The following is a 14573-nucleotide window of genomic DNA, read 5'->3' on the forward strand; positions in this document are numbered from 1 at the left end:
AGCAGAAGCAGGCAGCTGGTATTCTATCGGTAATGGAGTGGCCAGCGCAGTCACCAGATCTGAACCCCATTGAGCTGTTGTGGGAGCAGCTTGACCGTATGGTACGCAAGAAGTGCCCATCCAACCAATCCAACTTGTGGGAGCTGCTTCTGGAAGCGTGGGGTGCAATTTCTCAAGATTACCTCAACAAATTAACAGCTAGAATGCCAAAGGTCTGCAATGCTGTAATTGCTGCAAATGGAGGATTCTTTGACGAAAGCAAAGTTTGATGTAAAAAAGATCTTATTTCAAATACAAATCATTATTTCTAACCTTGTCAATGTCTTGACTCCATTTTCTATTCATTTCACAACGTATGGTGGTGAATAAGTGTGACTTTTCAGGAAAACACAAAATTGTTTGGGTGACCCCAAACTTTTGAACGGTAGTGTATATGCATGCAACTTAAAAATAATAATACTAATGTTTGTGGTCATTAAAACGGCTTGCACAGGGTGGTATGATGTGAAAATTTGAGATTTTTTTTTTGCTGGGGGTGCAGGGGTTTACAATCTCGATGCCGGCTCAATGTCGTAATGTCTGTCAGCCATCGCCGACAATGGCATCGTCTATCGGCCCAACCCTATCCTCCACAAGACATTGACAGGCCACAGTCACATACATAATAACTAATAATAAGCTTGAGAAAACAGAAAAGTTGTTATGAGCCCTTACCTACAGCTCCTCCCACCAGAGCCTTCACCCCAAGAGCCATTCCTTCAACAAACTCCTCAGGCCCCTGGATGGCTCCCTGGAAAACCATGGATAACAGTTAAACACAAAGAAGTCATAAAGACACAGCCTGCACTGCTGTAAACCTTAAATAATGAGCACTAAACTTAAACTTCTTTTTAACTGCCACAACACAAATACATTATTTTTAGCACTCATCAGTACTTGTATTACATTCCTACCTGATAGGGCTCATAGAAGAAGGCTTCCACTCCCTCTGACAGTCCTCTGATCAGCCCAAAAGGATTTCCAAGTACATCCAGGCCCAGCACCAGCACATACATCTGTTTAATAGCCTGAAATATACATACATAGAAACTGGTGGGATGACTTGTATATTTAATGCCATGAGGGATACAAAAATGAATGTCATATGAAAAATACTCCTCTAGCCAGCACTTTTTATGACTTAATCACTTGTACGTGTTACCTGCTTGGAATAATGTCTGATGACCTCCCATTGTAGCTGCTGGGTGGTACAAAACTGGAAGGTCAACTCAAAGAAGGCCAGCCTGAAATAAATGACAAAACAACAAATCACAGAAAAATAAATTAAGGCTATGGTGTGTGATTTATGTGTTGTCTATTTGGGCCTTCAAAGGATTCATACTTGAAGACAACGTCCTGCACGTCAGTGAGCGTGGCACCGATACTCTTCAGCAGCAGGTTGAGGGATTGAACAGGAATGAGTTCTGTATCTCTCTTCTCCTTCAGACCGTCTTCTCCGCCTGTACTCAGAGAGAAACTCAGGTGCAGCTGCAAAAACAAAAACATGACGCATGGCTGTTTCTGGTGTTTAACTCACAACTGAAATGCTTTGATGCTGTTTTATTCACGCTTTTCCCCATTCGATGCTTAACATTTGCTTATTATGCCATAATTATAGCATTACCTACGTACATGCATACTGTATACTGTACAAACCTTGATGGGGGAAATGTGGAAGTACTCATAGAGGCTGATTGGAGAGGTGTCAGCAGCAGAGACGCGGTTTAGTTCTGTCTTTAAATACTCTATGTCCTTCTCAAACAGTTCCACCTAAAACAAGATAAGCACAAACACGCAGGAATATGAATGTAAAGGCACAGAAATATCCCAAGGACTCTTTTAGTTGATAAAGAATATATTAATGTATCACAGATTCTGAACTAAACACTTGGATATGTGAGTGAGTCTCTGACCTCCTGTTCTGAACTCATGATGCTGGCATTCTCGGGTGTGAACATGTCCAGGATGGCATATAGGAAGCCCAGATCGAGCTTCAGATCCATCTCTTGAATCAACACCTTGAAGTACCTGAGGCAGACAGAAAATACCCATCACCATTTGGGAGCAAAAGTGAGAAAACTATATGCCAGCATGTGTATAAAATGGAAAGCATTTAAAATGGTTTTTAGGCCAATGAAATTGTACGGAGCAGATTTAGAGTTAAAGTATAACTTCGTGTCCGATGAAGCTAGGGAAAACAACTTACAGTGTTTGAGAAGTGCTGATGGAAGTGACAGTAAATAAGGGAAGTCAAGCATGGGAGATAAAGTGAGAATGGAATCAAAAGAAAAACAATTACTTGATGCGAGAGATATCAGAGTGCCCTGCTGCTCTGGTAACGATGCTGATATCAGTTAGAGGTTTGGGTTCTGTAAAAAAAAAAAAAAAAGATAAAATCATAATACAGACTGAAACACTGTATATAAACTCCACAATATGCAAAATTATACATGACATACAAGATGTATTAACAGACCTGAGTCCATGGTGATAGATTTGGGCAGTTTTACAGGGTAAAAAACAAAGGGGAAGATGGCTCCTGGCAGCTGATTCTGGATCTGTAGGAGGATAACATGTATACTTAAATGTAGAGAATATAAAAAAGTAATTAATAGACTGGCAGTACTGTAATACGGACATGGATATATTTGATCTGAGAGGAAGTTAAGATTCATTTTTACCCCTAAAAGGAAGACATTTTGTTTATGTTGGACCTATTTTTTCACCTGAATGCGGTGGATTTGGACACGGTAGGCTCTCTGTCGTGGTGAGACGCTGTACTCCACTTTCACCCCGGGCAGGAAGTGCCTCCTAAGAGGAGCATCACACGGCTGCAGCATCCGCATATCCATGCCGTTGGGAGTAAAGGACACCTGAAGACAATTGCAAATACCACACAATGAAACAAATCAATCAACCACCTACAGCTGCAACTCTTTAATATCAATATCACAAGTACACACCCTACATGGGTACCATCTTCAAACTGTATCAATCACTTGTCACTAGTTTAAATCAGCAATACTGAATATACAGTATTTAGTCTCTAACCTGGTAGTTGTTGTCTAGGTCGACAATGCCGTTGTCCACGGGTCCGGATTCTATGTACTCTTGAAAGCTTTTCTCCAGCATCTCAGCTTCTTTTGTGCTAAGAGTCTTCCACCGATTCTTCTTCTTAGGTTTTAATTCCCACACCACATCAGAGCTGTGAATAGAAAAGAGAAACAAGAGTGTCAAATCATGACATGGTATACAGATGCAGGATAATCCAAGAGCGGCCAAACATCATGCAAATACATAAGAATTTTACTTCAGTATTATCAAGAACACATGATTTATAGGTAAAAAGATCTGTTGCTACCATGTTATTTCATGGTAATAAACATTTATAAAAGCACACTCTTCTGATACACAATTCCAGTCAAAGTTGTTGTTTTTCAACAGGACAATGACCCCAAACCCACCACGAGGCTGTGTAAGGGCTATCTGACCGAGAAGGAGGGTGATGGAGTGCTGCGTCAGATGACCTAGCCTCCACAATCACCGACCTAAACCTAACTGAGACGGTTTGGGATGACCCACAGAGTGAAGGCAAAGCAGCCAACAAGGGCTCAGCACCTCTGGGAACACAAAAGGTGGCTACTTTAAAGTATCTAAAATCTAAAACACATTCTGGTTTGTTTAACATTTTTTTGTTTACTACATAATACCATATGTTATTTCATGGTTTTGATGTCTTCAGTATTATATAAATAATAACAATAAAGAAAAACCATTGTCTAAACTGTTGTGTGTCCAAACTGTTGACTGGTAGTGTTAGTGGACCTTTAATTTATCTGACCTTGAGTGAATGTTTAATTTTCAAATTCCCGATTTTGTTACAACTGTATATTATAAAAGAAAATTAAATTAAAAAATTTTGCCTGACAACACATTCAGCGGCACAATAACTGCATCTAGGTTGTATAAAAGATCATCCAGCAAGAGTATTATGCAACAACAACAAAAAAAGATTTTAATCAAAACTTGTCTGGCCAAAAAATTTATTTCACTTGAGCCTATAAGTTCTGAAGCCGGATGTTTCAGTCATGACAATCTCAACTGCAAATCAGAGAACAGGATGTCAACTTGTAATTCACAAAACACACAATAGCACAACATCATGTTGATATAGTGAATTGGCAGTGAACCATGGTCATAACATGAACATGTGCCCGATGGGCCTGGGCAGGTTTTGAGCTTACTATTACATGTGTGTGTACACATGTGTATATGTTGCTGATTATCTACCTCGTGATCCCAATAAAGGAGACCTCCTGGCTGCTGCTGTTGTTGATCAGTGATACGCCCACGTTCTGTAGCGACAAGATGATTTCCTGTTCAGCCAGCTGCGCCTTCTCGCTCTCACAGAGCAGCTTGTAGATACGTTGCTCCTCAGTGAACAGCACAACGCGCTGGAGACCTTTGGATCAATAATAAACCCAAACCTTACTCATGTAACACCTTATGTAACCCCACTGGAAAATTCTTATAATCCCTTCTCCCCATTCAGGGAGGTCAGAAGTTACAGCATTGTGGCCCTAAAGCAGGTAGGAATTCAGTGATTCATTATTTAATTAATAAAGGATGAACACAAGCTTAGACGTTAATCCGGTGATTGCAGTATTCATGTACATGGAAACATTCATGCACTGACAATAAGCTGGTAATTGTGACACTCATTTTACTGTACTGTACTGTTTTCATTTACTGTACTGACTGTAAAGCAAAATTAGAGAACAAATTTAAGTAGTATGGGCATTTAATTTCAAGCTCCTCCTACTTTACCTTCATAAAAGGAGATCACATACAGTTTTCCCTCATTGTTCATGTTTTTGCGCAGGTCCTAAAGGTGAAAAGGCAAATACATATGTTGTTTAAACAAACATCACAATATCTCATCTACCAACTGTGTTCACATCTAGAACACAACAAAGGTTAAACTGTGTTGAAATTTAACTAGACCAACTCTATTTCTACAGATTCCTCTCTATAAATACACATCGTCACCCAACATATATGGTTTGATATTTATTTGGTAATAGTACCCACTCCCATTATATTACCAGCCTCACCTATAAATATGTAAAATTATACTTTAAAAAATATGTTTTTTTATTTGAACAGATAACATTCAACACAATGATTGAATATAGATATTAAGACTGTTTTTACTAAATTAGCTAATTACAATCACTCGTTTTGGCTAACTACGCACACTTTTTTGTTTGTTTACATGATGGCTTGATTCATGAAAAGCACTTATGTAAATACTTCAGCACAATAAAAGTAACAAGGGTGATGTCTACAAGGTCAAACTGCAAGTCTCAAATGTTGCTTTGATGTTGCTTTAATGCTGAAAGACTGGTGAGACTTTGACAAGGTGAGTTAAGTTGCTGTTGTGTTGTTGTGTCTCAGGTACCTCCTCGCTCTTCAGCTTTCCACTGTAAGAACCACACTTCCAGCAAAGCTCTCGGGACCCAGTGGGTTCAGTCCAGGTGTAGTGCACAGCTTTCCCAGCCTGCAACTCTTCCTGCTCCGCCTCCTTCTGAGAGCTGCGCACACATAGCAGATACAAACATACTGTATATATCAGTAACATTACTCAAATACTAAATATCAAGAAACAATGATTCACTGATTTGAGATGACAGTAAGCAAAAAATGACAGATGGCGGTACAGTGTAACAGTAAAATACAGAACAACATGACGGAGCCCGGCCACCAAGAATCTGCTGCAATGACAACCATCCAATCAAAAGTACCTGCCTGACAGAATACACAAGCATACATTTCAATAAACAGATAGAAATATGAGAGTATATGACAGTACAACGGCCAAACACCGAAAAGTCCCAAACACCTCTTCTGGATGAGACAAAGCAGACATAAGCCATAATCAAAAGATGGAGGTGAAAAACAAGGGAATATTAGTCGATGCAACAGAACTACTCGGAGAAGCAGGAGGTTTGATTCCACCGGCACAATCCCATCCAGTCAGCAGCATTCAAAACTAGTATTTCTACAAGTAAAGACGAGTAACCACTTGAGAGAGAGATCAAAGGAGCAAATGGGTTTAGATGTCGAACCTGCTCCTTCTACTCCACCTCAAGGGTCCTTCACCATTTTAGATCAATGTAAATTTCCAGCAGATCAATAAAAAAAAGGAAATAGTGTGACAGAGTGTCATAGCTTTACGTTTTGAAACATAGAGTATACTAATTGCGTAAGTAGTATTTACAAGTAAGTACAATGATTACAACACAATAATGTCATGTGATATAATTTATGACAAGTATTTATTTCTCATTGGTAAAGGTGCAGAGCAGATTACACAGACAAACCAGAATCAGAGCTGAAGTAGTCTTCTACTTATCTTTACCTGCACTCTTGAACTGACCACACTCTGCACTCAAGTGTGCTGTCACACTGAATTGACTGCGGCATCAGCCTTATAATGCTACACCAATTAAAATGTACCTGCTGCCTCATTTGATGTTCCTGCCTGACTCGTGAAATGTTAAACCATATTTGGATCTGAAGCGTTCTTCCATCCTCGGCTCCCTCCCTCATTTTACATAAGCTAGCTGTTATACTAGCTCTTTAAGGCTAATGTGTTGCTCACACAATATTCTAAATAACTGTTAATTCACTGTTGTGTATTAGAATTCTTTTACTTGTGCTCTTTTGGACTTTCTATATATATATATATATATATATATATATATGTTCACTAGATGAATCACTCTGCTGTACTACCTATGGGGATTTGTGTTGTTTAAACTGTTTCTTCCTTGAATAGGGACAATGTAACTAAATCGACAGTTAAGTACTTTTGTGAAAACAGGTTTCATGTTACTGTACTGTAATTTTTACAACACTGTTGGGCTTTGGTCTTTTCTTTTCTCACTGTATATAAATCATTTGGCACCTACAGAAAGAGCAACAGTAATAAACAACTTAATACAGCACTTTCAGATTCCTAATTTGTTCTTATTGTCCCCACCCATTCTTAATTCTCTGAGTTCAGAGTGTGTCAGAAGAGTTCCCTCTTTACATATTTTTCTACCTGTCCTCCTCCACTGAGAAGGAGAGATCGAGCAACTTGTCAGCCACCCACGAGGTTTCTGTCCGGGCACTGCATGACCCACAACACACAAACATAAATCGCTATCAGCAAAAACAAACAGTTATCATTAACTAAACATTTTAAGGCTGCTGCAACAAGAGGAAAGAGAATTGTCATTCAACAAATATGCAAAAACGTATCAGTGAAATGCAGATGCTGTGCATGAAGAAATCCTAATTTGCTAAAACCTACTGTTCACAAAGTGAAAAATATGAAAAGACTTAATTTAGAAACATCCATTGTTGAGACAGAAATAAGCAGAAAACCTACAATAAAAAAAATAAAATACAGATGCTGAATGATCAGGCGAGGCGCCGCTGGCAAAACATCCTACTTTTGATTTTCTGTTTACACTTGACTGTGCACCGTTTCATCTTAAGGCGAGTGTGGTATTTCAAATGAAACTTGGAGCACTTTGAAAGCATCTAAGATTTTCCTGTCATTTAAATCATAAAGTTAAACTTTCATATATTCTAGATTCATTAGTGTCTTCTGGACAACCATAAAGTCAGAAGTCTTCCCCATGATTGTGGTTGTGGGTGTACTGAACTAGACAGAGATCAAAGGTCTTGAACTCTTCTCAGGTAGACATTTCTGTATTATACATTTTTATATTGTAAATTTTCCAATATTTTGAGATATGGATTTTTGATTTCCTATAGCTAAGGACTTGTAACCATCCATGCATTGTCAACCGCTTATCCTGTGTACAGGGTCACGGGGGCTGGAGCCAATCCCAGCTGACATCAGGGTACACACAAGGTAGGGTACACCCTGGACAGGCCGCCAATCCATCGCAGGGCCACACATAGACAAACAACCAGTCACACACACACCTAAGGACAATTTAGGGTCACCAATCAACCTAGTCCGCATGTCTTTGGACGGTGGGAGGAAGCCGGAGCACCCGAAGAGAACCCACGCATGGCACGGCACGACACAGCCAGAAAAGCCGGGACGACCGGGGTTTGAACCCGGGATTCTTGCTGTAAGGCAAAAGTGCTATCCACTAGGCCACCGTGCTTCCCGAAACTTGTAACCATTAAGATTAAAACACTATAATGAACCTAGAATATATTAAAGTTTCACCTTTTTAATGAAATTACGGGAAAAATGAACTTTTCCGTAATTTTCTATTTTTCTGAGATGCACCTGTACACTTACACCAAAGGAGCACTGTAATATTATGAAATACAGCAATAGGACATGTTATACAAGGAATGTTTTCATATGACATCACCTGGAGATCACTGGTTCCAAGCAAACTGAGTTTTCTACAACTGGGTTGTTGTAGAAAATTTAGTCAATAGTGGTGCCTATCCATCCACAGCAAATATCTTAATATCCTTTACTCCTCCACTCCATGTTGTTTCTCTCTCCTGCATCTCCATCAGTTACTTTATTAAGCCCTGCACCGGACTTTCTTTTGTGTGGTAGTTTAAGAACCCAGATCTTTGTGTTACGTGTTTGATGACATGATGATCCATGTTGACATGCTTTACCTCCATCATGTTATGTTACTATGTCATGCATGGTTTCAAATTAGGGGTAAGAGACACTAAGCTCACGAGATGAGGAAAGACACGATATTGGGTTCACAAGATCGAGATGATATTTTAACACTATTTTTAAGAAATCTTCAATGCTGAATAATATGAACTTTTAGAGCATTAAACAATATTTCCTGCAATTTATGGTGGAAATGTTTTTATTAATATAAAATACAAACATAAATTTAGGTCGCAGCTGCCAATTCAAAATATTACACAATATAATGCAGTATGACTCTCAGGCATTCTGCGTTGCTTTCAGATATGTTTTCTCCTGTAGATCCTTTTCTCATTTAATATCATCCCTGCTGAGTCAGCACACATGCAGGCATAATTTTGGCTTCCCTCCCTTTTTGTGTCTTTGTTTGGGGAAATAACCTCTTTAAATGTGCATGTGGCACCCTGCCCCTCAATGATAAATTAAGTCATTTTAATTCAGTTGCTCCACTTGTAGTATCCCCTCGAAACCGAAACTAACTTAAACACTTCCAATCAGGCCGAAATCTCACCACAATTCTACACACGTTGACTTCAGCACCTCTGATAAACTGCAGCTCACAGTCCCAAACAGAGCAAGTTTGCACACCAGTTAGTTGCCACTCTGTCACAACTGTCAGGACTCACAGCGCAAAAGCGGGTTCACTTGATCACTATCACCGCATGTATGCTATGGTGTCGCATATGCTGGATGGAGTTCATTCGCTCCGCAAGTCAACGATATCAGTTATACATTTGTTTTTCACTGCGTGATGTTTGGCGTGAGAAAATGTGGAAAATGTCTTGAAGGAGTCTTGTCTCTTTAATCTCGTCACACCCCTATTTAAAACATTTATTTCCTTGTAAGGCTCCTCCTTCTGTTCTCTCACCTCTGATGGAACTGCAGAGTCTGGTCTTTTGTGTGGTTGATCATGAGGAAAGGGGCCGCGCCATCATGGTAATCAGAGAATTTGATCGTGGCCGAGTGCTCTGACAGGTTCACATCTACAATGACCCCGCCCGCCTGCAGAAAACAAAAAACCAAAATAAAAACAGTCTACTTTCTGGAATATAGTATTATATTTTATCAGGACTAGACATACATCAAAAATCACAGATGGAAACATGGTCTTTATACACTTGTGTGCGTGTCTACTTACAGAGTTGTCTAGATGCAGCAATAGGCAGTTTTCTGGTCGTGTGAAGTCAATAGTCCGAGGAGGCAATAAACAACCTTCAACTTTGATCTTCAGCTGCTTGGTGTCATTCTCAGGCCAGAAGGGAATGGCTGACTAAATGTAGAACAAAACAAAACACCTTCAACAACACTGTACAATAGGGCTGACCCCGAATAGTCGAAGATTCGATGCTTCGATGGGTGGAGAGCCTGATTCAACTGTCAATCTCACAATCGAAGCTTTGCAGCGAAATGAAGATCATGCCATTTTGGCGATATGGTGGTGCTCAATGTCTGATTTTACATAGAACTACCAGTTTTCTCCCAATAAGTTAATATACAGCCTACAATATACATTTCAAAGTTTAATGCTGTAAAAAACATGTGAAAAGAAAAAAGCTTTTAATAAATGTTTTTAAAGTGCGTCTATAAATCCATAATTGTAACCCTAACCCTCAAGGTAGGGGGCATCAGTGCACATGTGTGGGCATAGCGTCTATGTGTTTGTTTGTGTGAGTGTGTGTGTGTGTGTGTGTGTGTGTGTGTGTGTGTGTGTGTGTGTGAGTGTGAGTGTGAGTGTGAGTGTGAGTGTGAGAGCGTGAGCGTGAGCGTGAGCGTGTGTGTGTGTGTGTGTGTGTGTGTGTGTGAGTGTGAGTGTGAGAGCGTGAGCGTGAGCGTGTGTGTGTGTGTGTATAGTGGCAGAAGCGGAACTTTCTGTAGAGATGGAGCCTTAGCTTAGTGTTGTGCCGAGTTGTCCGCACCTGCGGGACATTCAGATCATTTATCATTATTAATGAACCACACAAAGAATTGTTTTTAAATAGTCCTTGAAATAGACTCATAATGAACCACAAGACCGGTGAATGGCAGGTGAGCAGAGAGAAAGGGGTCAACAATAAGACTCAGTTTAGCTGGAAATGTACAGTGTAAGTTACAGTGACTAATGAACAGAGACTGCAGCTCTGCAGCTTCTCAGGATTAAAATGGAGCTAACGTGTGTGAAAAAATTAGGACCATAAAAATTAGTTATACAAAATATAATTGTACATCATAGTGAGAGTCAAAACTATATGAAATGTGCCGCTGTCAGGTAAATGTACTATGTGGTATTCATCTGTTTCTGCAATGATTGAGAATGAATACAGCCTTTATAGTATAATTTGCTGGTGGTAAAAACTGCATGTGCAAGGAAACACAGGTGCAAAGAATAATTGGTTTGGCTCTGACCTGTTCTGGCTGAGCCTCGGTCCAGTTGTTCTGGCCCTCTTCACATACGAAGACGCTTTGCTTGGTTCTGTTGACCAGCATGTAAAACGGCACGAAGCTCACAATGCGGGTGAGACTGAAACTGCTCGCATCAATCTTCACACCAACCTGAGGTCAGACAGAAAATACACGGACGCAGATTGTGTACATGCTCAATAACAAAACCTGCGTTACATGCAAATGTGATTAAAAATTCCATCCAATACATCTGTCTCCTTAAATGAAGCTTATGTGACAGCAAGTCTGATTATCAGCCTGTGTGCCAAAATCTTACCAGGTAATCTTTATATCGGCCTTTACATTTGACATCTCCGTGGCTACCAACTGTGTCCAGGGAGAATTCATCAGAGAGCTCGCTCTCTGATATCATAAGACGGACCTGGGGGATGAAAAGAATGACATCACATTCATAAACACTAGGGAAAAAATGACCAGCAAGAGGTTATGGATATGGATCTTTAGAATTGTGTACTGTATGCAAACCTCAATGTTTCAGAGCAAAAGCAAAGAAATGCTGACTTCAAGTTAGCCTCAAGGCTACACCATCATTCACTTTGGCAAAAGGGTTGTCCATGACAAAACTCCTTAGTTTCTTAGTTTAATAAACGGCTGCTCCCGAGAACGTACCGTGTGGTACTGACTCGAACAGACGACTTCACTGCACAGCCTCGCTGGCCTCCGTCACAATTGCTTTGACTAATTTATTAACAATCCCTCTTAAGTTCCTGTGCAGGGAATGTTGTAATGCTGAAGGATTTCTTTAACAATTATGCGTTTTAAAGAAAAAAATATATTTATGTGCATATTATTATAATATCATAGATAAATAAATAAAAATGCTTTACATTAGGTGACTAATCAACAATGAGAGAGCTTAGAGCTTAAAGCTTAAAGCTGCATAGTACAAATCATTGTAGTTTTTGTGTCCCATATAAAACTGAGATATTTCAAATAGCAAGAATGGTAGTGCCCAAATTCAGTGTGAGAAAATATATCAACTCTTTTCTTTTAATTAACTTTAAAAGCCTCTTACCTTATTGTTTTTCAGGAAGTGACGGGGCTTGAAGGAGAAGAGCAGGGGCATGTCATAGTCCAGGGGGTGTTTACGGTGGATATCGTCAGCCTTGTACTGCAGCAACCTGCCTGTCTTGTTCACCATCCAATATGGTGAGTGGATAGCAACCACCGTTTGACCCAGGTCATATTTAACATGCACTGCTATATCCAACTCAGCCCTCTTCCTCTCTGTCCCTTCACCAACGTGTTCGTCGTCCTCTTGTAGAGAGTGGAACACTGTGAAGGCGATCTCTTCCTGGTCACTCTGGAGACTGTATAGCAGGATAATTTGTTCATTCAGATCAGACATGTTATTGCAGAAGGTACTTTTTATTTGCCCTTTACATAATGAGGATGAGGATGAGTGATATAGATATATCTCTTGCTGTGTTGTGAGCTTAAAAACTTTCTATCTGGGAACTTTAGCAAATATGCTTACAATATGTAGACAATAAGGACGCAATAACAATTGAAAAGTGAAATACCAACAATAAATCAAGTTAATGTCAAACCTGTACTCAGAAGACCAGTCCTGAGCCATGTAGTCCAGTAGGCGGAGATCGAGACTTGATTGATTGATGACTGCATTGTGAAGCTGTGCAGAGTGACCTGGGTTCAAAGTGACCTCAGGGGCAGAGACTCCACTGTTCTGTTAAGCAGCAGGCAGGGAGGGACACAGAATCAGTGAATCTGGAGTATCAGATTTTAGCAAGATCAATGGCTTGCTAGAAAATCTCAAAAGTCTATAAACAAAAAAAAATAACAACTTACTTTCCTTAATATAGAATTTTTAAAATACGTGATGGTATGGTGACAAATTACTGTACTTATATATGTATATTAATCATGTGCACACTTTATATTAAAAGACCATGACGGGTGAATTTGCACACCTTACCTTCAAAGTGTGTACAAATTACTACTGACCGCTTTCCAAAGCATAGCATATTTTGTTTTATATCTTCCAGGCAGCAATTTAGTTTTTGCAGAGGTTTGCAGAATTTCCTTGTTGGTGCATTCACTCACTGATGCTGAAACATGCATGATCTGACAGATATATTGCAATGAGCCCATAAGTTGTGGTGTTAAAAATATAACCCAGAAGAGAAACAACAAGCTAACATGGATGCTGTGAAATTAATTTGGTTATTTCTTGCATCAAAAGTTTTTTTGTTCAGCTGCCAACTCTCAAGTCTCAAATGTCAGTGTCCTAACAAAATTCTAGTAAATGCATTACCACATATATATATATATACATATCCACGGTGAGTATATCCAAATGGCCCTTTTCCATTTATAGTGATACCAGACACATCCTACCTTTAGTTTGTAGGAGATGGGGTAAGGCAGCAGGTTGCGCAACAGGATGGAAGGCCACAGGTGGAGTACAAAGGGCACATCAAAGTTCTCCCCAACACCTCCAGTGTGTTTGAATGTGACAGCATCTTTTACTGGCACGATGTTGACCATCAGCACACCACCCTGATCTCCACGGCGACGGCAGGTCTGTTGGAGGCGTGTCTCGGGCTGCTGGTTGCTGACGTCTTCGTAACTGAAGCCCTCTGAGCACTCAAACTGACTGTCAGTGTCATCCTCTGTTATCGGCTGTAGGCTCAGCTCAGACCTGAGGGGGCAGCAGAGAGTAGATGTGGGTGAATGAGTGTTTACTTTGTTTGTGTGAGCAGAAGACAGCAAATAGAGTGTAAGAGAGACCAGAGAGGAAAGGAGACCGTAGGAAGATGTGAGTGTAGATGTGCAGGTTTGTTTATGTGTTTGACCTCACCTATATGAGTCCAGAGGGACACAGAACTCTTCAGTAGGGAGAGCTGTACCCAGACATGTTGTTTCTTCAAAAACTTTGAATGGGATTGAGAAATGATTGATGATCTGCACAAAAGGAGAGAAAAACAATCAAGACTTTAGATTTCTTTGATATGTAATCCTACCTACAGTGATTTTGAAGGTTGAAGTTAAGGGGATCAATGTACCTTGAAGGGAGAGTGTGATTTATATTATTACGACACACTATAAAATACATTTTACAGATAAGATAAACACAAGTATAGAAATTAATTATGTATCAGATAATCAGTGAAGTACCTGGAAAGGAGAGCGGATCTTAACGTACTTGCTCCCCTCCACAGAGTAAATCTGACAGACCAGGAAACGAGTGACTCCCGAGTCTTTGTGCATCACGCTGTACATTCCCCGGCCCACTTTGATCAGGGGGATCACACTGGCAGAGGTGTGGCCCATCGGAGCTGGAGAGGGTAGAGGGAATAACAGCATACATATATAATATGTTATAAATAAAGGAGAGGGAGAGAGGACGGGAAGTTTT

At 40.0% G+C, this 14573-nt stretch overlaps 1 protein-coding gene across 5 annotated transcripts in view; it reads right to left on the reverse strand.

The window, feature by feature from the left end:
- The window catches only part of vps13a (vacuolar protein sorting 13 homolog A), a 44732-nt gene that overhangs the window by 8836 nt on the left and 21323 nt on the right, over positions 1–14573 (reverse strand). For 3 of the 5 annotated variants that reach the window (XM_046035749.1, XM_046035750.1, XM_046035752.1), the window contains exons 46-68: positions 14333–14493; positions 14016–14119; positions 13553–13856; positions 12745–12881; positions 12210–12504; positions 11451–11555; positions 11138–11284; positions 9894–10025; positions 9624–9757; positions 7148–7216; positions 5501–5633; positions 4867–4924; positions 4330–4501; positions 3091–3244; positions 2766–2912; positions 2516–2597; positions 2339–2408; positions 1953–2067; positions 1696–1809; positions 1382–1527; positions 1202–1283; positions 954–1067; positions 715–790 (exon numbers count right to left, since the gene is read on the reverse strand). In XM_046035749.1, coding sequence (XP_045891705.1) covers positions 715–790; positions 954–1067; positions 1202–1283; positions 1382–1527; positions 1696–1809; positions 1953–2067; positions 2339–2408; positions 2516–2597; positions 2766–2912; positions 3091–3244; positions 4330–4501; positions 4867–4924; positions 5501–5633; positions 7148–7216; positions 9624–9757; positions 9894–10025; positions 11138–11284; positions 11451–11555; positions 12210–12504; positions 12745–12881; positions 13553–13856; positions 14016–14119; positions 14333–14493 — 3051 coding nt within the window. The remainder of the gene's footprint in view (positions 1–714; positions 791–953; positions 1068–1201; positions 1284–1381; positions 1528–1695; positions 1810–1952; positions 2068–2338; positions 2409–2515; positions 2598–2765; positions 2913–3090; positions 3245–4329; positions 4502–4866; positions 4925–5500; positions 5634–7147; positions 7217–9623; positions 9758–9893; positions 10026–11137; positions 11285–11450; positions 11556–12209; positions 12505–12744; positions 12882–13552; positions 13857–14015; positions 14120–14332; positions 14494–14573) is intronic. The other 2 variants (XM_046035753.1, XM_046035751.1) reach the window with 1 other exon arrangement.

The sequence above is a fragment of the Micropterus dolomieu genome, linkage group LG21, assembly GCF_021292245.1.
Source record: "Micropterus dolomieu isolate WLL.071019.BEF.003 ecotype Adirondacks linkage group LG21, ASM2129224v1, whole genome shotgun sequence".
Lineage (NCBI taxonomy): Eukaryota > Metazoa > Chordata > Actinopteri > Centrarchiformes > Centrarchidae > Micropterus > Micropterus dolomieu.